The sequence below is a fragment of the Schistocerca cancellata genome, chromosome 11 (genome assembly GCF_023864275.1).
Source record: "Schistocerca cancellata isolate TAMUIC-IGC-003103 chromosome 11, iqSchCanc2.1, whole genome shotgun sequence".
In the NCBI taxonomy this organism is placed as follows: domain Eukaryota; kingdom Metazoa; phylum Arthropoda; class Insecta; order Orthoptera; family Acrididae; genus Schistocerca; species Schistocerca cancellata.
In genome coordinates this window covers 149,837,147-149,855,382 of record NC_064636.1, presented here as the reverse complement: position 1 = coordinate 149,855,382, position 18,236 = coordinate 149,837,147, and the positions used below count along the sequence as shown (strand labels likewise).

General features: G+C 42.1%; 1 protein-coding gene across 1 annotated transcript in view; it reads right to left on the bottom strand.

The window, feature by feature from the left end:
• The window catches only part of LOC126108610 (zinc finger protein 492-like), a 138,821-nt gene that overhangs the window by 34,892 nt on the left and 85,693 nt on the right, over positions 1–18,236 (bottom strand). Inside the window, exon 6 of the mRNA XM_049913913.1 lies at positions 12,385–13,059. Coding sequence (XP_049769870.1) covers positions 12,385–13,059 — 675 coding nt within the window. The remainder of the gene's footprint in view (positions 1–12,384; positions 13,060–18,236) is intronic.

Here is an 18,236-nt window from a genome sequence, read left to right as displayed (position 1 = left end):
CTCCTGTGTTCAGCCCACACCCTTTGTGACTGAAGCCCTTCTTGTGTTTTCCTGAGACCCTCTAACCTAAAAAGCTGCCCAGTCCACGCCACACAGCCCCTGCTACTCGTGTAGCCGCCTCCTGCATATAGTGGACACCTGACCTATTCAGCAGAACCTGAAACCCAACCACCCTTTGGCGCAAGTCGAGGAATCTGCAGCCTACACGGTCGCAGAACCGTCAGAGCCTCTGATTCAGACCCTCCACTCGGCTCTGTACCAGAGGTCCGCAATCGGTCCTGTCGACTATGCTGCAGGAATGGTCAGCTCTGTTTTCATCTTGCAAGCAAGACTGGCAGCCTTTACCACTTCTGTTAGCCGCTCGAAACCAGAGAGAATCTCTTCTGATTCAAAGTGACACAGATCATTGGTACCGACGTGAGCCACCACCTGCAGTTGGCTGCCCCCTGTGCTCTTCGTGGCAACCAGGAGGACCCTTTCCACATCTGGAATGACTCCACCCGGTTTGCACACGGAGTGCACATTGGATTTGTTACCCTCCTTGTCGGCCAAGTCCCTAAGGGGCCCCATAATGCGCCTAACGTTGGAGCTCCCAACTATCAATAATCCCAACCTCTGCGACTGCCCGGATCTTGCAGGCTGAGTGGTTTCCTCTGAAATAGGACAGGCGACAGCATCTGGCTCAGTGACAGTGTCAGCCACAGACAGCAGCTGGAACCTGTTTGTCAGACAAACCGGGGAGGCCTTAAGTGTGGCTGTCTGGGAAGTCTTTCGCCTCCTGCTTCGCCCCAGGGCGACCTCCCACTCGACCATAGGTAAGGGGTCAGCCTCAGTGCGAGCAGTAACTGGGTTGGCAGCCAGTGAGGACTGAACGGAGGACTCGGACGTCCGTTGGATCCCCACGGCCGGCGCACAACAGTGGTGCCCATCCACTGCAGCCTCAAGCTGTGTAACCGAAGCAATCACAGCCTGAAGCTGAGAGCAAAGTGTCACCAACTCTGCTCGCATCCGCACACATCAATCAGTCCAGTCACTGCCTATACTAAAGACCGTGGAAAACTGAACTATGCAGATAAACGGACTATCAGCACGTGCTGCGCAACTCTACTGTAGAACCTGACTAAAACGCACGAACTGTCTCTAGCAGCACACAGATATTCAAAAACCTAACTACTGTAGCACTCAGGTGAAAGTAAATAATTTGACCCTGATTTGGAACTTGTAGTATGTCAGAAAATCGGTTTACTTTCTGACGCAAACGGAAAAGCGAGAACTGTGGCTATTAGATGTTGAACTTACACGCAGAAAATCAGGAAACTAAAGTATTAAAGCACACAGACGATATAATACAATTCGCTCCTGGTTAGGAACTCGTACATGACAAATGCGGTTACTTATCTGTTGCTGTGTCTGTCGCGGCCGGCTACTGCTGCTTTATGAAATATGTTTCACTGCATAGCTGTGGCTAGGCAGTGGCTGGTCCCGCACCAGTTACCACTGTATATTCCTAGTTCACTTTCAAACCATTCTGACAGTGAGGATGCTAATGGAGTGACACTTCCTAGAAGCATCGCTAGTTAGGAAAAGCTTCTCGAAAACCATCCAGCAACCAATCAGATAGCTGTTAGTAGTCACAGGGGCCAATAGAGCATAGCTGGGATCAATTTGGCTCATACTTGGCAAACAGCTTTCAGTCTGATCAGAGGTGTCGTTCCATCCCATTCTGCTCAGTCTTTTAGTGGCCTTAGAGGTAAAGTTCTGATGTAAACACCAGTCATTTGTTTCAAAGCACCCTACATTGTTGGTTTTTTAAAACTGTATGCTTGATGTGATAGCGCAGATTTTCCCAGTGTGTCAAATACTGATGATTTTCACGGGTATGCAGCCGGGTTCCATCGTCCTGACGACAACACGATATTTCGGCGGACCATCAGGCTGCCATCTTCAGGTGAGATTGAGTGCACGATCACGCCGGAACTGAAGATACCTCAGATTCGGCGGCTCCTTTATACCGCGGGTACCGGCCGTTGCGTGTGCGTGAACAGCAGAAGAGCTGCCCTCTGTGATATGAAGAGCTGCAGCAGCACCAGCGGTGAAAACTGTCAAAAGCGAGGAATCGCAAAATTAAAATGCAGCCGGTCGGAAACCAGACCGTTGTTGTTTTATCTGTGATAAAATAGGATTCCATGTCTTGCTTAAAGGAAAACCTTTGTCTCTATTAATAATATCATCAGACAGACGTATTTCGATTGATTCTTTCAATACACAATCCCAGTAATCGGAAGCCGAGGCAATAATTTGCGTCTCTTTAAAGGACATATTGTGCCCTTCATTAAGACAGTGTTTGGCAATGGCTGATTTGTCCAGCTGGAGCAGACACTTATGCCGTTAATGTCCCACACATAGATCTTGATCTGTACGAATAGTCTGTCCAATGTAGGCCTTGCCGCAGTGCCAGGGAATCTTGTATACCCCAGGTTTCCTCAGTCCCAAATCATCTTTCACCGATCAAAGAAGGGATCTAGTTTTGGCCAAAGGCATAAGGACGCTTTTAATATCATATTTCCTGAGGATTCTTGAAATGTTCGAAGAAATGCTTCCCACGAAGGATAAAAAAGCAACAGATTTGGAAGTGTCCACCATTGGTTCTCGTGGTGGTCCAAATTGAAAAGCACGAGTAATTTGGTGATCAGAATACCCATTCCGCCTGAAGACAACCTTGAGGTGATCCAACTCCTGCTACAAGTTATCGGAATCCGAAACAGCATAAGCCCTCTTGACCAGTGTGCGTAAAACTCCTAAGCGTTGATGTTGTAGATGACAACTTGTGGCATGGAGGTAGCAGTCCGTATGCTTAGGTTTTCGGCATACACTGTGGCTGAAAGTCCCATTTTCTTTCTTATGTACTAAGACATCCAAAAATGATAATTTTCCATCATTTTCAATTTCCATTGTAAATTTGATTCGTGGGTGAAGGCAGTTAAAATGATCTAAAAATCGTTGAATGTAGCCAAACGATGAAAATATCATACATGTATCTCAAAAAACATGTTGGTTTAAGAGAAGATGTCTTAAGTGCCATATGCTCAAAATGTTCCATAAAGAGATTGGCGACAATAGGGGAAAGAGGACTCCCCATAGCCACACCGTAATTTTGTTCAAAAATTGCTTCATTAAATGAAAAATACGTTAATGTCAATACATGGCGGCACAGCCCACTAGTTTTGTCATCCAAGAGTTGACCAATTAGCAATAAAGACTCCACCAAAGGTACCTGAGTGAAAAGTGAAACAACATCACAGCTCACTAGAAGGTCAGATGTTCCAGGGCGTAGAGACGTCAGGCGTTGAATAAAGTCGGACGAGTTGGATATGTGGTGTTCACACTTCCCAACGTGGGACGATGGAACCCAGCTGCATACCCGTCGAAATCATCAGTATTTGATACGCCGGGAAAATCTACACTATCACATCAAGAACCTCTACAGGGGGCAGATGGTTGTTCTTGTGAAGAAATGTGATAAAATATGCAAGAACAAAGCAAAATTGCTGAATGCACTGGTGTTCTTATTGAGATGCAGGGATGAAGGTATCATTACGAAATTTGCTAAAATTTCTCATTTTGTTGATACTGACATGGCTAAAAAGATCTTGAAATGTGCTAGTTTTGCTTTGATACGTGAGAGAATTCGTTTTACACGTCGACAATTGGATGCAGTATCCAAAGATTTCTATTTGTTACATTTGGAACTTTCTTCATGTCTGTCTTCTGCATCCTGGAATTGGGTTGACGAAGCCTCATGGGCCTATTCGGAGTCTACGCAGAAGAATACTGTGAAGAAACAATCTTCTAAATTTAATCGGCTTTGCCAGCAACCATCCACATCTGATGACATTAGTCACTGCCGGACTGTCATTAATTTTACCGACAAGACATTGGATGAAGCCACTTTGTCGGTTTTGGAGAAAGGCTTGAAGACACAGAGACATTTGCCTACTGTCGATATTATTAGTGCTGTGGAGCAGGCCATTGCCCGTTTTCCCGAAGATCGGGCAGAAGAAATTACACAGGAAGTGTCTCATCATCTTAGTCGAACACCACACCACGGAAAAACATTTCTTCTAGTGAAAGGAAGGCCATTCAGTCACCGAGGGAAGATAAGGATATTTCAATTCTTCCTTCTGATAAAGGCAGTGCCACTGTTCTTACTCGTGAAGATTATCTGCCAAAAATGTCTTGTTTGTTCGAGGATTCTTCATACCGTAAGCTACGGAGTGATGCTACCGATCGGATAAAGTGCTAGACAATCTCTCTTATTAAGAAGAGCTCATTGCTTGAGGATATCATTAAAAATCTTCATCCAGAGGCGCCAGTACGACACAGGTTGTATGGTCTACCCAAGGTACATAAACCTGGGGAACCTCTTTGTCTGATCGTTAATAATCTGGGCGCCCCTACTTATAATTTGGCAAAATATCTTGCTTCTCTTCTGAGCCCACACGTTGGGAAGTGTGAACACCACATATCCAACTCGTCCGATTTTATTCAACGCCTGACCTATTGTCGCAAATCTCTTTATGGAACATTTTGAGCATATGGCACTTAAGACATCTTCTCTTAAACCAACATGTATTTTGAGATACGTGGATGATATTTTCATCGTTTGGCCACATGGAATGGAGTCTCTTCATCGATTTTTAGATCATTTTAACTGCGTTCATCCACGAATCAAATTTACGATGGAAATTGAAAATGATGGCAAATTACCATTTTTGGATGTCTTAGTACATAAGAAAGAGAATGGGACATTCAGCCACAGTCTATACAGCAAACCTACGCATACGGACGGCTACTTCCATGCCACAAGTTGTCATCCACAACATCAACGCTTGGGAGTTTTACGCACACTGGTCAAGAGGGCTTATGCTGTTTCGGATGCCAATAACTTGGAACAGGAGTTGGATCACCTGAAGGTTGTCTTCAGGCAGAATGGGTATTCTGATCACCAAATTACTCGTGCTTTTCAATTTGGACCCACACGAGAACCAATGGTGGACACTTCCAAATCTGTTGCTTTTTTACCCTACGTGGGAAGCATTTCTTCGCAAATTTCAAGAATCCTCAGGAAATATGATATTAAAAGCGTCCTTATGCCTTTGGCCAAAACTAGATCCCGTCTTTGATCGGTGAAAGATGATTTGGGACTGAGGAAGCCTGGGCTATATAAGATTCCCTGGCACTGCGGCAAGGCCTACATTGGACAGACTATTCGTACAGTTCAAGATCGATGTGTGGGACGTTAACAGCATACGTGTCTTCTCCAGCTGGACAAATCAGTCATTGCCAAACACTGTCTTAATGAAGGGCACAATAGACGCAAATTATTGCCTCGGCTTCCCGTTACTGGGATTGTGTATTGAAAGAATCAATTGAAATACGTCTGTCTGATGATATTATTAATAGAGACAAAGGTTTTCCTTTAAGCAAGACATAGAATCCTATTTTATCACAGATAAAACAACAACGGTCTGGTTTCCGACCGGCTGCATTTTAATTTTGCGATTCCTCGCTTTTGACAGTTTTCACCATTGGCGCCGCTGAAACTCTTCGCCTCACAGAGGGCAGCTCTTCCGTTGCTCACGCACGCGCAATGACCAGTACCCGCGATATAAAGGAGCCGCCGAATCTCAGATCTCTTAACTCTTTGATGCACAGATTTTATGTTTAATTAATTTTTTAATAAAACATGCATTTTCTATGTCTGGTGGGGTTGCTAATAAAGGAAAACATGAATTAAAATTTTTTATTGTATTGATTTTGGTTTTAGATGGTGGTATATATAATATACCACCATGCCACTTAGGGCCGTACCTAAAGTTTTTGAGATATCTTGGTTTGTGCTTGTAACTCACCTTTAAATTCTACTCTAAGCAGTAATAATTAGTATAATTAATGTAAAATAATTTTATTTCTGGCAATTGGTCATTTACAATACAAAATCAAATTACAAACCTTACAAATAAAATATGTTTCTTATTCCTTTTTGTGAAAATCTTGAAAGCACCTTTTTGTTTTGCTAAGGCACAAAGGCACTTTGCATTCAGCGCACATCCAGAAAGTGCGCACTTGCTTCTTTTTTGTACTGCATTTCACACAACGTCTGGCGGTAGTACGCTCTGGCTGGTGGGATGAATTGTCGAGACGCTGGCGTGAGGAAACATATGGCTTGTTTTTCTTTACGTGGACTTGACTCTCATGAAGTCTAGATGGCCTCAATGGTGTTTTCTGGGTTACTAAGCTTTGCAGGATACTCATCCTGAAGACTTTGGCAGTCATTTTTTCTCTATCGCCTAGTTCCTTCCAAATTATATAGCTGTTGACGATACTGACATCAAGCAGGTGAAAGAATATTCGGTGCCACCACTTTTTACTTCTCCGGCTTATTTCATATGATTTTTTCAGTTGGTCGAACTTGTCGACATTGTTCATGTGTGCATTGTAATCCATCACTGCTTGAGGACAAGGTAGCTCTATGCGTGAACCATCTCTTTCACGGCGAGTCACTGTAGTAACTTCAGGACTGTGAAAATTTGAAAGGAGATGAACAGCTCTCTTATCTTTCCACTTCAAGTAGAGGATGCCACAGTTGCTGACCCTCCAGTCAAATTCACCTCTGCTTAATTCTTTGTCTGTTTTTAATTTGGGTAAATGTTTCCTTGTTGGTTGAACTGTCCCACAGGCATATATGTTTCTCTGCTGTAAACCAGCCAACAAGTTATAGCTATTGAAATAGTTGTCGAAATAAAGATAATGGCCTTTATTTACGAGTTCAGAGGACAAACTCAGCACTACATGCTCCCCAAGGCCTGTTTGCACTGTGTCACCTACTTTTCCGGTGTAAATATCAAATTTCAAGTTGTAAGAGGTCTTGTCACACAGCATCCACACTTTGTAACCACGCTTTATGGGTTTATCTCTCATGTATTGTTTCATACTGTTGCGGCCTTTGAATTTGATCATTGACTCATCAATTGCTAGGTGTTTGCTGGGTTGGTAACACTTGGAAAAAGATTCAGATAGTATCTTGATCACTGGTCGCAGCTTGTACAGTTTGTCATAACCTGGGTGTCCTTTTTCTGGATGCAATGTGTTATCATTCAGATGAATGTTCCTCAGTAACCATCCAAACCGATTTACTGCCATCAGAGATGCAATATAACGATCATGAAGTTCTGGGGCACTAGACCAGTAGTCTCTGTATGCTGGCATACGCTTTATACCCATCAAAATGTTGATTCCCAGGAAAGTTCGTATTTCATTGTCAGTTGTTGGAGTGAAAGACTTGCCAGATTGCGTCGCATATAAATTTGTTTGGAAAACGATTAGCTCAACTAGCTCTTTTGGAAATATTTTTTCGAATATATCGATAGGTTCTGGATCATCAATGTCCCTAATAAAAGCACTTGGTCCTGATTCACTGTCGAACTGCATTCCTGAGGTAGCATTGAATTGTTGTCCCCAAGTTGGCGCTGTGTCAGCAGCGCGTTTTGGCGGAGTGGACTCACTTTCTTCCTCGCTCTCTGAAACTTCGCCTTCAGACGACACAATAGCCTCCGCAACAATGCTTGCTTCATAATCAGATTCGTCATCTGTGGTGTCAACAGTGGAATCCTCGTCTGATGGAATTTCACACAATAATCGTTCGATTTCTTCATCTCGTAAGCCTCTTCTTGACATTTTCATTTTCAAACAACAGCCTGAATCCAAGTAAAGAATACGTAAGCAAAACAAAATGGAGAAAGAGCTAAAATAAGTCACAACACAATTAAAAACTAAACTTTGTAGCGGAGGATTTCGAATTTTATACTAGGAAACGAAATGCAATAGAATACTGCTACATGCACGGTGGTACAAATAATATACCACCAAAATAAATTGTATATAAATAACGGAAGATTGTGCATATGAATGTATACATGGGTTCATACCGTAGCTGTGACGTCCAAGATATGGAAAAAACACAGGCGCAACAAGAAATTCGTTATAAACCACTATTCACACGCAAAAACCATGCACAACTCAGCACGCAGCTTTCACAGTTGTAATCTATGCAATTCTTGGCGGGAACTGATTCCTTATAGGCAGTGAGTGCCATCTGTCTGATAAGTAGAGAACTAGGTGAGCATATTAGAGTGGTGGTCGTGCAGTTAAACCACTGTGCAAAGAGCCAAGAAAATTTTCAAAAGGTGGTATACTATGTATACCACCGTGCTCCAAAGAGTTAAGTTCCGGCGTGGTTGTGCACTCAATCTCACCTGAAGATGACAACCAGGTGGTCCGCCTAAATATCGTGTTGTCATAAGGACGATGGAACCCAGCTGCAAACCTGTGAAAATCATTTGTATGCTTGATTTCCATGTACTCCTGGATCCACATTCTACAATTGACTTGCACTTGACAAATCTTGTACAATAGTTCATTGTCATGATTAGGTGCAGTTACACTCATTAATTTATGGGTATCTACTGTGTTTATGTAGACTCAGTTCTTTGGGTGGTTTTCCACACAACCACAGAATATGTTTATTTTCTACTTACATCTCGTGTACCAGATGAACGCTATATGACCCATCTTTAGCTAACACAGATATTTAGTCCAAATTGTGTACCTTTTTTAACATGTTACTATAAATTTTACTGTTTTTCTTAGAAATTCGTAGTATGTATAGTCATGACATTTAGTAGTATATTTGCAGATTCAGCTGAATATAAGGCTGTTGTCCAGAAACCTGGTTTTTCTTTCCTTTCATTGGAAAACAATAGTTAATACAAATGTATGCAGATGTTGCCTATTATGAATAATCTACACAGCAGTTGTTGATGTCTTATCATTAGAAAGATGGAATAAAATGTAATGACATTACTAAAAGTGTCATTGCTAAAGTGTAGCAAAACAGAACAGTGCAAATCAATTATAACTGTCTCCATGATTTACACGTATGATGGGACATACTAAACCACATTCAGCAATAACAAATAGGTAGTAAATCAAAAATTAAAACAATCGTTCTGAAATTAAAAATGAAGCATAAATGCACATTTACAAAAACGTCATTTTTATTTACACAAATTAATAAAAATATCCACAATGGAAACATCTTTGAACGTAACACAAGAAATATTTAGTACTCACATTCTGAGAGTTGTTCTTGGTATAGAAATAACTGCAATCAAATCATAACACCTAATATTTGTTTACCTATTTTATTTCGTGTAGAACTCACACAGTATTAATCACTGAACAAATAATTAAGAGCTTTGGTGCATAACACTTATCTACAGTGTGTCTGAATCATATACAGAGCTTTGTGAAACAAATTTCACAAAAAATATAGCTACTGTGCACTGATGTAAATGGCAACAAAGCACAGTGCATATGTTAGATTACATATTTTCGCACCTGACCAGTTTACCTGAAGATGCACTGATGAGCATAAATGTCATGAACGCTGCCTGAGAGGAGAATGAATGCCACATGTTGCAGTAAGCAGACCAGAGATTAACAAGGTATTGTTTTAGAGGGGATGCGAGCATGTAAACAAGATGATGTAAGTGACTTTAGCAAAGGGCAAGTTACAATGTCATTGCAGTTGGGAACTAGTGCCTCAAAAGTGGTGAAGCTCGTTGGCTGAATCTATGCTACTGTTGTGAACATCTGTGGAAAGTGGCTGAAGGGTGATAAAAACCATAACCTTATGGAAAGATGTAATACATCTATACTTCTTCACAAATCATGGAGGTCAGAGGCTTGCCTGTTCTGTAAAGCTGGAAATTTGGCAATATGTGGCATTTCTAACGACAGAAAACAGCCATACACATTTTTGAACCTACAATTAAATGTACACTGTTGAACATGGGGATTCACAACATATGGTCACTGTATGTTTCCATACCGACCCACCAAAATGTTCAATTGCAACTGCTGTGGGCAAGGGATCATTCAGGCTGGACTAAAGGTCAATGCAAATGTCAGGCTGGGTGACATTTCCTGTTACACCACATCAGTTGTCACATCCAGATATGCTATCATCTAGGTGAATGGCACCAGATGGAGGATCCATTATGCTATGGGGGCAGTCACTTGGGCTCCTTTGGGACATCTGGTAGTAATTGAAGGCATCATAACAGTTGCAGACTACGTGACATTTGTTGTAACTGCATAGATTCTTTCAAGCCTGATGTGTTCTCCATTGGTGAAAGCTTCTTTCAGCATGATAACTGTCCATGTCACATGTGCAGAATGACTCCACAGTGGTTTGAGTAGCATGGTAACTAACACCGATGCCTCGACCACACCATTTACCTGATCTGAATGTATGGAATACAATTGCATAGGCATTTGGTGCAACATACATTCAGAAACATGTAAACGACATGTCAAGTCCACATCATGTAGTATGTTCCAAAGGTGGACAAACATGCTATTAAGCAGGTTGCTATATCTGTTGTTACGTTTACTAATGCAGGATTAGTACTAACAGAACATAATGTACACACTATTAATGACACATACAGGAAACCTCTTCAGGAAACATACCTGAGTAATTGTCACAATCACTGTTGCTGCCACTGTTTCTAAAATGCAGAGTAACAAGTACTACATGATGACTATGTTTGGAATAATAAGCAGCAAGTCATAACATTTCTTTGGGCTTCTACTGAATATTGAATGCTACTTATGATTACTGACAAAGGTAAGGATTTATCACAATTGACAATCTTCATGTCTCAAGATCGATAGGAAAAAGCAGCAGCATTAATGATGACAAAAAAATTCGATTTACGTTTCTGGTGTATTTAGCAATACAATTTCTAGACATCTCAAGCTGCAGATTTGGATTTTTATATTGTCACATTACCTGTTACCACTCTGTACTACACATTATTGCACGTTTTTGTTTTACAGTTCTGCCACATTTTAATGTTATTTCACAGGCATGAACACTTATTGTTCCCCTGCTAGATCCATTATTTTAAAGGCCTTGAGGGCACCACCCAGGAAAACCTATTTGTATAAACTAACACTTGTAGTTTCTTTCTGATGTGAAGTAATTCAAGTGTCTTGAGAGTACCCAATTCCGTGAAACTTTTCACGTATGGCATTTGGGAGGTCCCATTCCAATGTGTTCTACTGCATGTGTCCTGATATCACCTGATCTAGCAAATGACTTGCCACAACTCACATTTGTTAGGTTTCTTTCCAGTGTGAATTAGGGAGTGTCTCTTCAGACTGCCTGCCCTGGCAAAAGATTTCCCACATGTATAGCATTTGTGAGGTTTCTTCCCAGTGTGAATTAATACATGTGTCTTGAGATTGCTTGATACAGTAAAACATTTCCCACAAATCTCACATTTGTGAGGTTTCTTTCCAGAGTGAATTAGTGAGTGTGTCTTGAGACTGCCTGCAGCAGGAAAAGATTTACCACAAATATCGCATTTGTGGGGTTTCTTCCCAGTGTGAATTTTTAAATGTGTCTTGAGATTGCTTGACACATTAAAACACTTCCCACAAATCTCACATTTGTGAGGTTTCTTTCCAGAGTGAATTATGGAATGTGTCTTGAGACTGTCTGAAGTAGAAAAAGATTTCCCACAAATATCGCATTTGTGGGGTTTCTTCCCAGTGTGAATTAATGCATGTCTCGTGAGATTGCTTGACACAACAAAACATTTCCCACAAATCTCACATTTGTGAGGTTTCTTTCCGGAGTGAATTAATGAGTGTGTCTTGATACTGACTGCCGCAGCAAAAGATTTTCCACAAATATCGCATTTGTGGGGTTGCTTCCCAGTGTGAATTAACGTGTGTGTCTTGAGATTGCTTAACATAGAAAAACATTTCCCACATATGTCACATTTGTGAGGCTTCTTTCCTGTGTGAATTAATACGTGTCTCTTGAGGTCGCTTGAGAAAGCAAACGATTTTCCACAAATATCACATTTGTGAGGTCTTTCCCCGGTGTGCGTGAACACATGTTTCTTGAGATCGTCTGACCTAGCAAAAGATTTCATACAAATCTCACATTTATGAGGTTTCTTTCCAGTATGAATAAATGTGTGTGTCTTGAGATTGCCTGCCATAGTAAAAGATTTCCCACAAATATCGCATTTGTGGGGTTTCTTTCCGGTGTGAATTAATGATTGTGTTTTGAGATCCCTAGCATAAGATTTCCCAGACATCTCATGTTTGTGAGGTTTCTTTCCAGTGCAAATTAATACGCGTGTCTTGAGACGAACTGACTGGGCATACGATTTGTCACGTATGTCACATTTGTGTGGTCTTTTCCTGCTGCTTATTAATACACGACTCTTGAGATCACCTGACCTTGCGAACAATTTGTCACAAATATCACATTTGTCGGTTCTTGTTGCAGTAGGTAGATCAGCCTGGGCACTGATATTAACAGCTATAGATGAAGTTCCATAATCACTTGTTTTCTCTGCAAAATTTGCCATTTGTGTGTTACACATGTCATTAGAGGACTTCTTTGAAGCTTTCCTAGTTTCCTTATATGAAGGCTGCTCATTGTCTTCTGCAACAGAAACTACTGGATCACTATCCAAGAAGATGCTGCTTTCATGCTTATCACTATAGCCATATGTTTCATGGTTGCCAGCAGTTAAGACATAATACTCACTCATTTTCAAATGTTTTTTCAAACTAACATCACTGTGAAATACCTCACCACACCACTTACAAACATACAAAGGTGGTTGCGTGCCATCAATGTGCATAAACACATGCATTATGAGTCTGTATTTTGAAGGAAAGCTTTGTTGGCAGAAATTACAGATATATACATGTAATTCCTTTTCCCTCATAGCACAGTCATATCGGGTGGCAACTGAGCATTCCTTATCAATAGTCACATCATCTATATTGGTACCAAACTCGTGTGTTGACTTCTCCATGTCTGTCACCAACTCATCCTGGACCACTCTATGGTGACAAGTTTCTTCACATGCTGTGCCGCAGCTCCCACCAGTACTCTGAGTCAATCTGAAGAGTGAAGAGGAGAGTATATAATATTCCAACAGAAGGACAGATCCGTGGTTCAAAACTAAAATACCCAGAGGAAATTCAATATTAATTGATCTGAGTCCCTGCCAATTTGATTTGAAATTTTTAGATGAGAAAATTATTCACATTCACATTTTACCATCTTTTCGACATACAGTGCTACACATTAATGGTCTACACAAATTAATTAAATGTATCAAAAAATGTATGTTACATGTCTTAATTCAAAATTCAGTTCAAAGTATGAGAGATTTAACTAACACTAATAAGTTTTGAATGTTCCTGTTCCACTATCTTAGCTCTGTAAGTTCCCTTTAGTTGTTATGCAAACACTTTCACCTTCAGAAATGATAAATTTATTTCACCTAGTAAACAGATTTTTTTGTTTGATTCCCAATAAGTCAAAAACTAGTGCAAGCTCCAAAATTTTGATTAGGTATCTAGTATGGATTTTAGTCAGGTGAATAATGACTGTTAATGAACAATAATCATGCCACATCAGTCAAGGGAAAAAAATTGCATACTGATGAATGAATGAATGACACACTTGCAGATGGTTTTAATCCAAGACTACGTTTTTGGCACTGCAACTTGTGTGAAGGCTTGCACAAACGGAAATACTGTCTGAAAAGATGGAGATGGTTGTAAATTGTCTATTATATTTGCACTGAGCCTTTTTGAAAGTTTTTACATCTTCCCAACATCTGGTCACCTGGCATTGCAGAACACCACTGACTGAAGGAGACACATATAAATGGCTGCATCATCCATTAAAGACTGCAGGCTGACACTCCATATTGAGTGGCAGTGGTAACAGCTGATGCATGAGCTACCCCTGTATTATCTGGGTCCCATTATTCCACTTCCATTTCAATCCTTTCCCACAGAGAGAACTGTGATGTCTTTCAGGTCCTCAGTATGTGCATCATGTTGGACATGAAGCATTGTGAACTACTGAAGGTGTGCATGGTCCAGTGCTTTCTTTTGTTCTGACTAACTTTTAACTTTTTTTGCAATATGTTGCGTATATAGTTTTGTTTGCAATGGTATCTGGTAAATTTCGAGTGTTTTTAAACTCTTAACTGGGAACACACAATTGTTTTTAATGTAACTGGTATCATGGTGTGTATCAGATTCTAGAAGTTGACAACCGAATCAGTAAGTATTTTAACTTTTTTTAACTCCATTAGTTTCAACATGTATTTTCACACATATGGAAGTGAAGTACCTGAATATTAACAATGAAGAAAGAAATCAAAAAATATGCAAGTAAGGTTGAGAGTGAATGGCATGTTCCATCTCTTTATAATTAGTTATTTTTTGTTGCATTATTTTGAATAATGTAAATGTTTATGATACTTTCACGATATTTTTAAATTTAAGAAATGTTATAACTCGACTGAAGAAATTCATTTAATTCATTATTACATAAATGCAATTCCTTTCCTTAATCCCTCTACGTTGCCTTGTGTTAATTAACTATGGGGTTTGTATTAGGAGTTCGTCTGCTGGTAGTGTGAAGGCAGAGATGTGGTCACTATGTAGGTCAGTTAGTGCCAACATAAACTGGGAGTAAAGGCAGTGATGATGCACCTGCTTGCCAGGGGTAGTTCGGAGTTGGTAACAGGTTCCCCTCCATGTAAGAGAACGGACATCGAGAGTCGCCACAATACAGACACTCTGGGGGTAGCTGTTGAATTGAGTGGACTGACTCAAGGGCGATCTCCGTCTTCCCCACCAATTTTACTGTCGGATGAGGTATTGTGTGTTACACTGTTTGTTATCTGCTCTTTTTCAGGATTGAATTGGTTTGAGTGTCATTACAGCCATTCATTTCTTGAGAAATTTTGCCTGTACAATTAAGGTTTTCAGCTAGGGTTTCCTTTCCAGAGATGAGCACGGCAGTTGGTGCCTTCAGCACACAAAACCAGCCACAGCACACAAAACCAGCCACAGCACACAAAACCAGCCACAGCACACAAAACCAGCCACAGCACACAAAACCAGCCACAGCACACAAAACCAGCCACAGCACACAAAACCAGCCACAGCACACAAAACCAGCCACAGCACACAAAACCAGCCACAGCACACAAAACCAGCCACAGCACACAAAACCAGCCACAGCACACAAAACCAGCCACAGCACACAAAACCAGCCACAGCACACAAAACCAGCCACAGCACACAAAACCAGCCACAGCACACAAAACCAGCAACAGCACACAAAACCAGCAACAGCACACAAAACCAGCAACAGCACACAAAACCAGCAACAGCACACAAAACCAGCAACAGCACACAAAACCAGCAACAGCACACAAAACCAGCAACAGCACACAAAACCAGCAACAGCACACAAAACCAGCAACAGCACACAAAACCAGCAACAGCACACAAAACCAGCAACAGCACACAAAACCAGCAACAGCACACAAAACCAGCAACAGCACACAAAACCAGCAACAGCACACAAAACCAGCAACAGCACACAAAACCAGCAACAGCACACAATACCAGAACAGCACACAATACCAGCAACAACACCAAAAATCCTATAGTTCCACATTTAGCAGCAATGTTTTGCAATTTTGTAGTAACCTGGGCTTCACCCACCTACTTAGCTTAACTGCTGGTGAGTAAGACGACGATTATGTGTGAAACATGCTAGAAGATGCGTGTGTTTTATGCGAGTTACTTACGGTTCTGAGTGTGTGTAGACCGTTTCATAAATTTTCATAAATTCTGTTCACAGATCTTTTGGTTTTAGGGCGCAAAACTGCTATGGTTATTAGCGCCCAGTCCGTGACTTAGGAAACAGTAAAAAACCGAAAATGGAAACCAGCAACAATGGGAACGAAACTCAAAAAATAGGAGAAACTAAAAGCAGAAGGAAGGCTTAAAAATCCAATACAGAAAGGGGGTGGTTGTCCCAAAAAAAAGCTTCAAATGACTGACGTCATTTCACTGGCACCAATAAACTCGAGAATGCGATTGCCCGAGCACGTGTCATCTGCTAAAATTGATGATACATCAGGTGACAGCTGTAGACGGGCGCGTAACGGAGTAAAATAGTGGCACTCAATTAAAAGGTGTCTTACTGTACACAGCTGAGAGCAGTGGGGACAGAGTGGGGGAGGATCGCTGCTTAACAGATGTCGATGGCTAAAAAGACAGTGCCCTATCCGGAGTCTAGTTAAAATTACCTCCTCCCGACGATGCGTTTGGGAGGAAGAGGTCCAAGCACAAGGAAGAGCTTTCACGTCCCGCAATTTATTATGGGGAAGTGTTGACCAATGTGCGTGCTATAAAAGATCACGACGACATAAAACGCTCCGTAGATCGGCGAAGGGAATCAATTGAATAGCTGGCTGAAGAAGAGAGACTGCAGCCTCGGCTGCTACATCGGCCGCCTCATTTCCACAGATACCAACATGTCCCGGGAGCCAGAGGAACGCCACCGAGACGCCCCCAGGTGGAGCAAGCACAGACAGTCCTGAATCCAGTGGACCAGAGGCTGGACACTGTAGAGAGCTTGGGGAATGAGGAGAGCTGAGAAAATCTGAACAGATAACATACTGTATCCGCTGATGGCGGCGGATGTAGTGGACAGCCTGGAGAACAGCGTAAAGCTCCGCAGTATAAACCGAACACTGGTCGGGAAGCCGAAATTGATTTGGGGTGTCGTCAACAATATAGGGACTCCCTACACCAAACGATGTTTTTGAGCCATCAGTGTAAATAAATGTGGCTTCCTTCATTTGTGCACATAGAGCAGAAAATGCCCGACGATAAACAAGTGAAGGGGTACCATCCTTGGGAAACTGACAAAGGTCACGGAGCAGGCAGATCCGGGGACAGAGCCAAGGCGGTGCTGTACCCCAAGTTGTTAAGAAGGTTTTAGGAAAGCGGAAGGAAAGAGAATGGAGCAGTTGACGGAAGCAGACTCCCGGTGGTAGTAGGGAGGAGGGGCGGCCTGCATACCCTACATCAAAGGAGGCGTCGAAAAAAATGTCATGGGCTGGATTAGCAGGCATGGAAGACAGATGGCTAGCATAACGACTCCGAAGGACAGCTCGCCAATTGGACAGCGGAGGTTCAGCAGTCTCAGCATAAAGGCTTTCCACTGGGCTGGTGTAAACAGCTCCGAACTCCAAACGTAATCCACGGTGGTGGATAGAGTCGAGACGCCGAAGAATAGACGGCCGAGCAGAAGAGTAGACTATGCTTCCTTAGTCCAATTTCGAGCACACTAAGGCGCAATAGAGGCGGAGAAGGACCACTCGGTCCGCTCCCCAGAGGTACCATTCAGGACACGGAGGGTCTCGAGGGATCGCAGACAGCGAGCCGAAAGATAGGAAACGTGGGAGGACCAGCACAGTTTTCTGTCAAACATAAGACCCAAGAATTTAGCAACGTCCGAAAATGGAAGGTTGAATGGTCCTAGATGTAAGGAGGGTGGAAGGAACTCCTTACGTCGCCAAAAATTAACACAAACGGTCTTACTGGGAGAAAAAGGGAAGCCGGTTTCGATACTCCAAGAGTGGAGGCGATCGAGACATCCTTGAAGACATCGTTCAAGAAGGCTGGTCCATTGAGAGCTGTAGTAGATCGCAAAATCGTCCACAAAGAGGGAGCCCGAGACATCAGGAATGAGACAATCCATAGTTGGATTTATGGCGATGGCAAACAGTACCACACTCAGCACAGAGTCCTAGGGTACCCCGTTTTCTTGGCAGAAAGTACGGGAGAGAGTAGTGTTCACCCGCACTCTAAATGTGCGCTCAGCCACAAATTCGCGAAGAAATAGGGACAGCCGACCTCGAAAGCCCCAGGAGAACAGTGTGCGGAGGATGCCTGTCCTCAAACAGGTATCGTATGCTCTCTCCAGATCAAAAAATATTGCTACTGTTTGGCGTTTCCGGAGAAAATTGTTCATGATATAAGTGGAGAGGGCAACAAGATGGTCAACTGCAGAACGATGCTTTCGGAATCCGCATTGGGCAGGTGTTAAAAGACTGCGGGACTACAGCCACCAAGCTAAACGGTAATTCACCACACGCTCCAAAACCTTACATACACTACTCGTGAGAGAAATGGGGCGATAGCTAGAGGGGAGATGTTTGTCCTTTCCAGGTTTCGGAACAGGAACGACG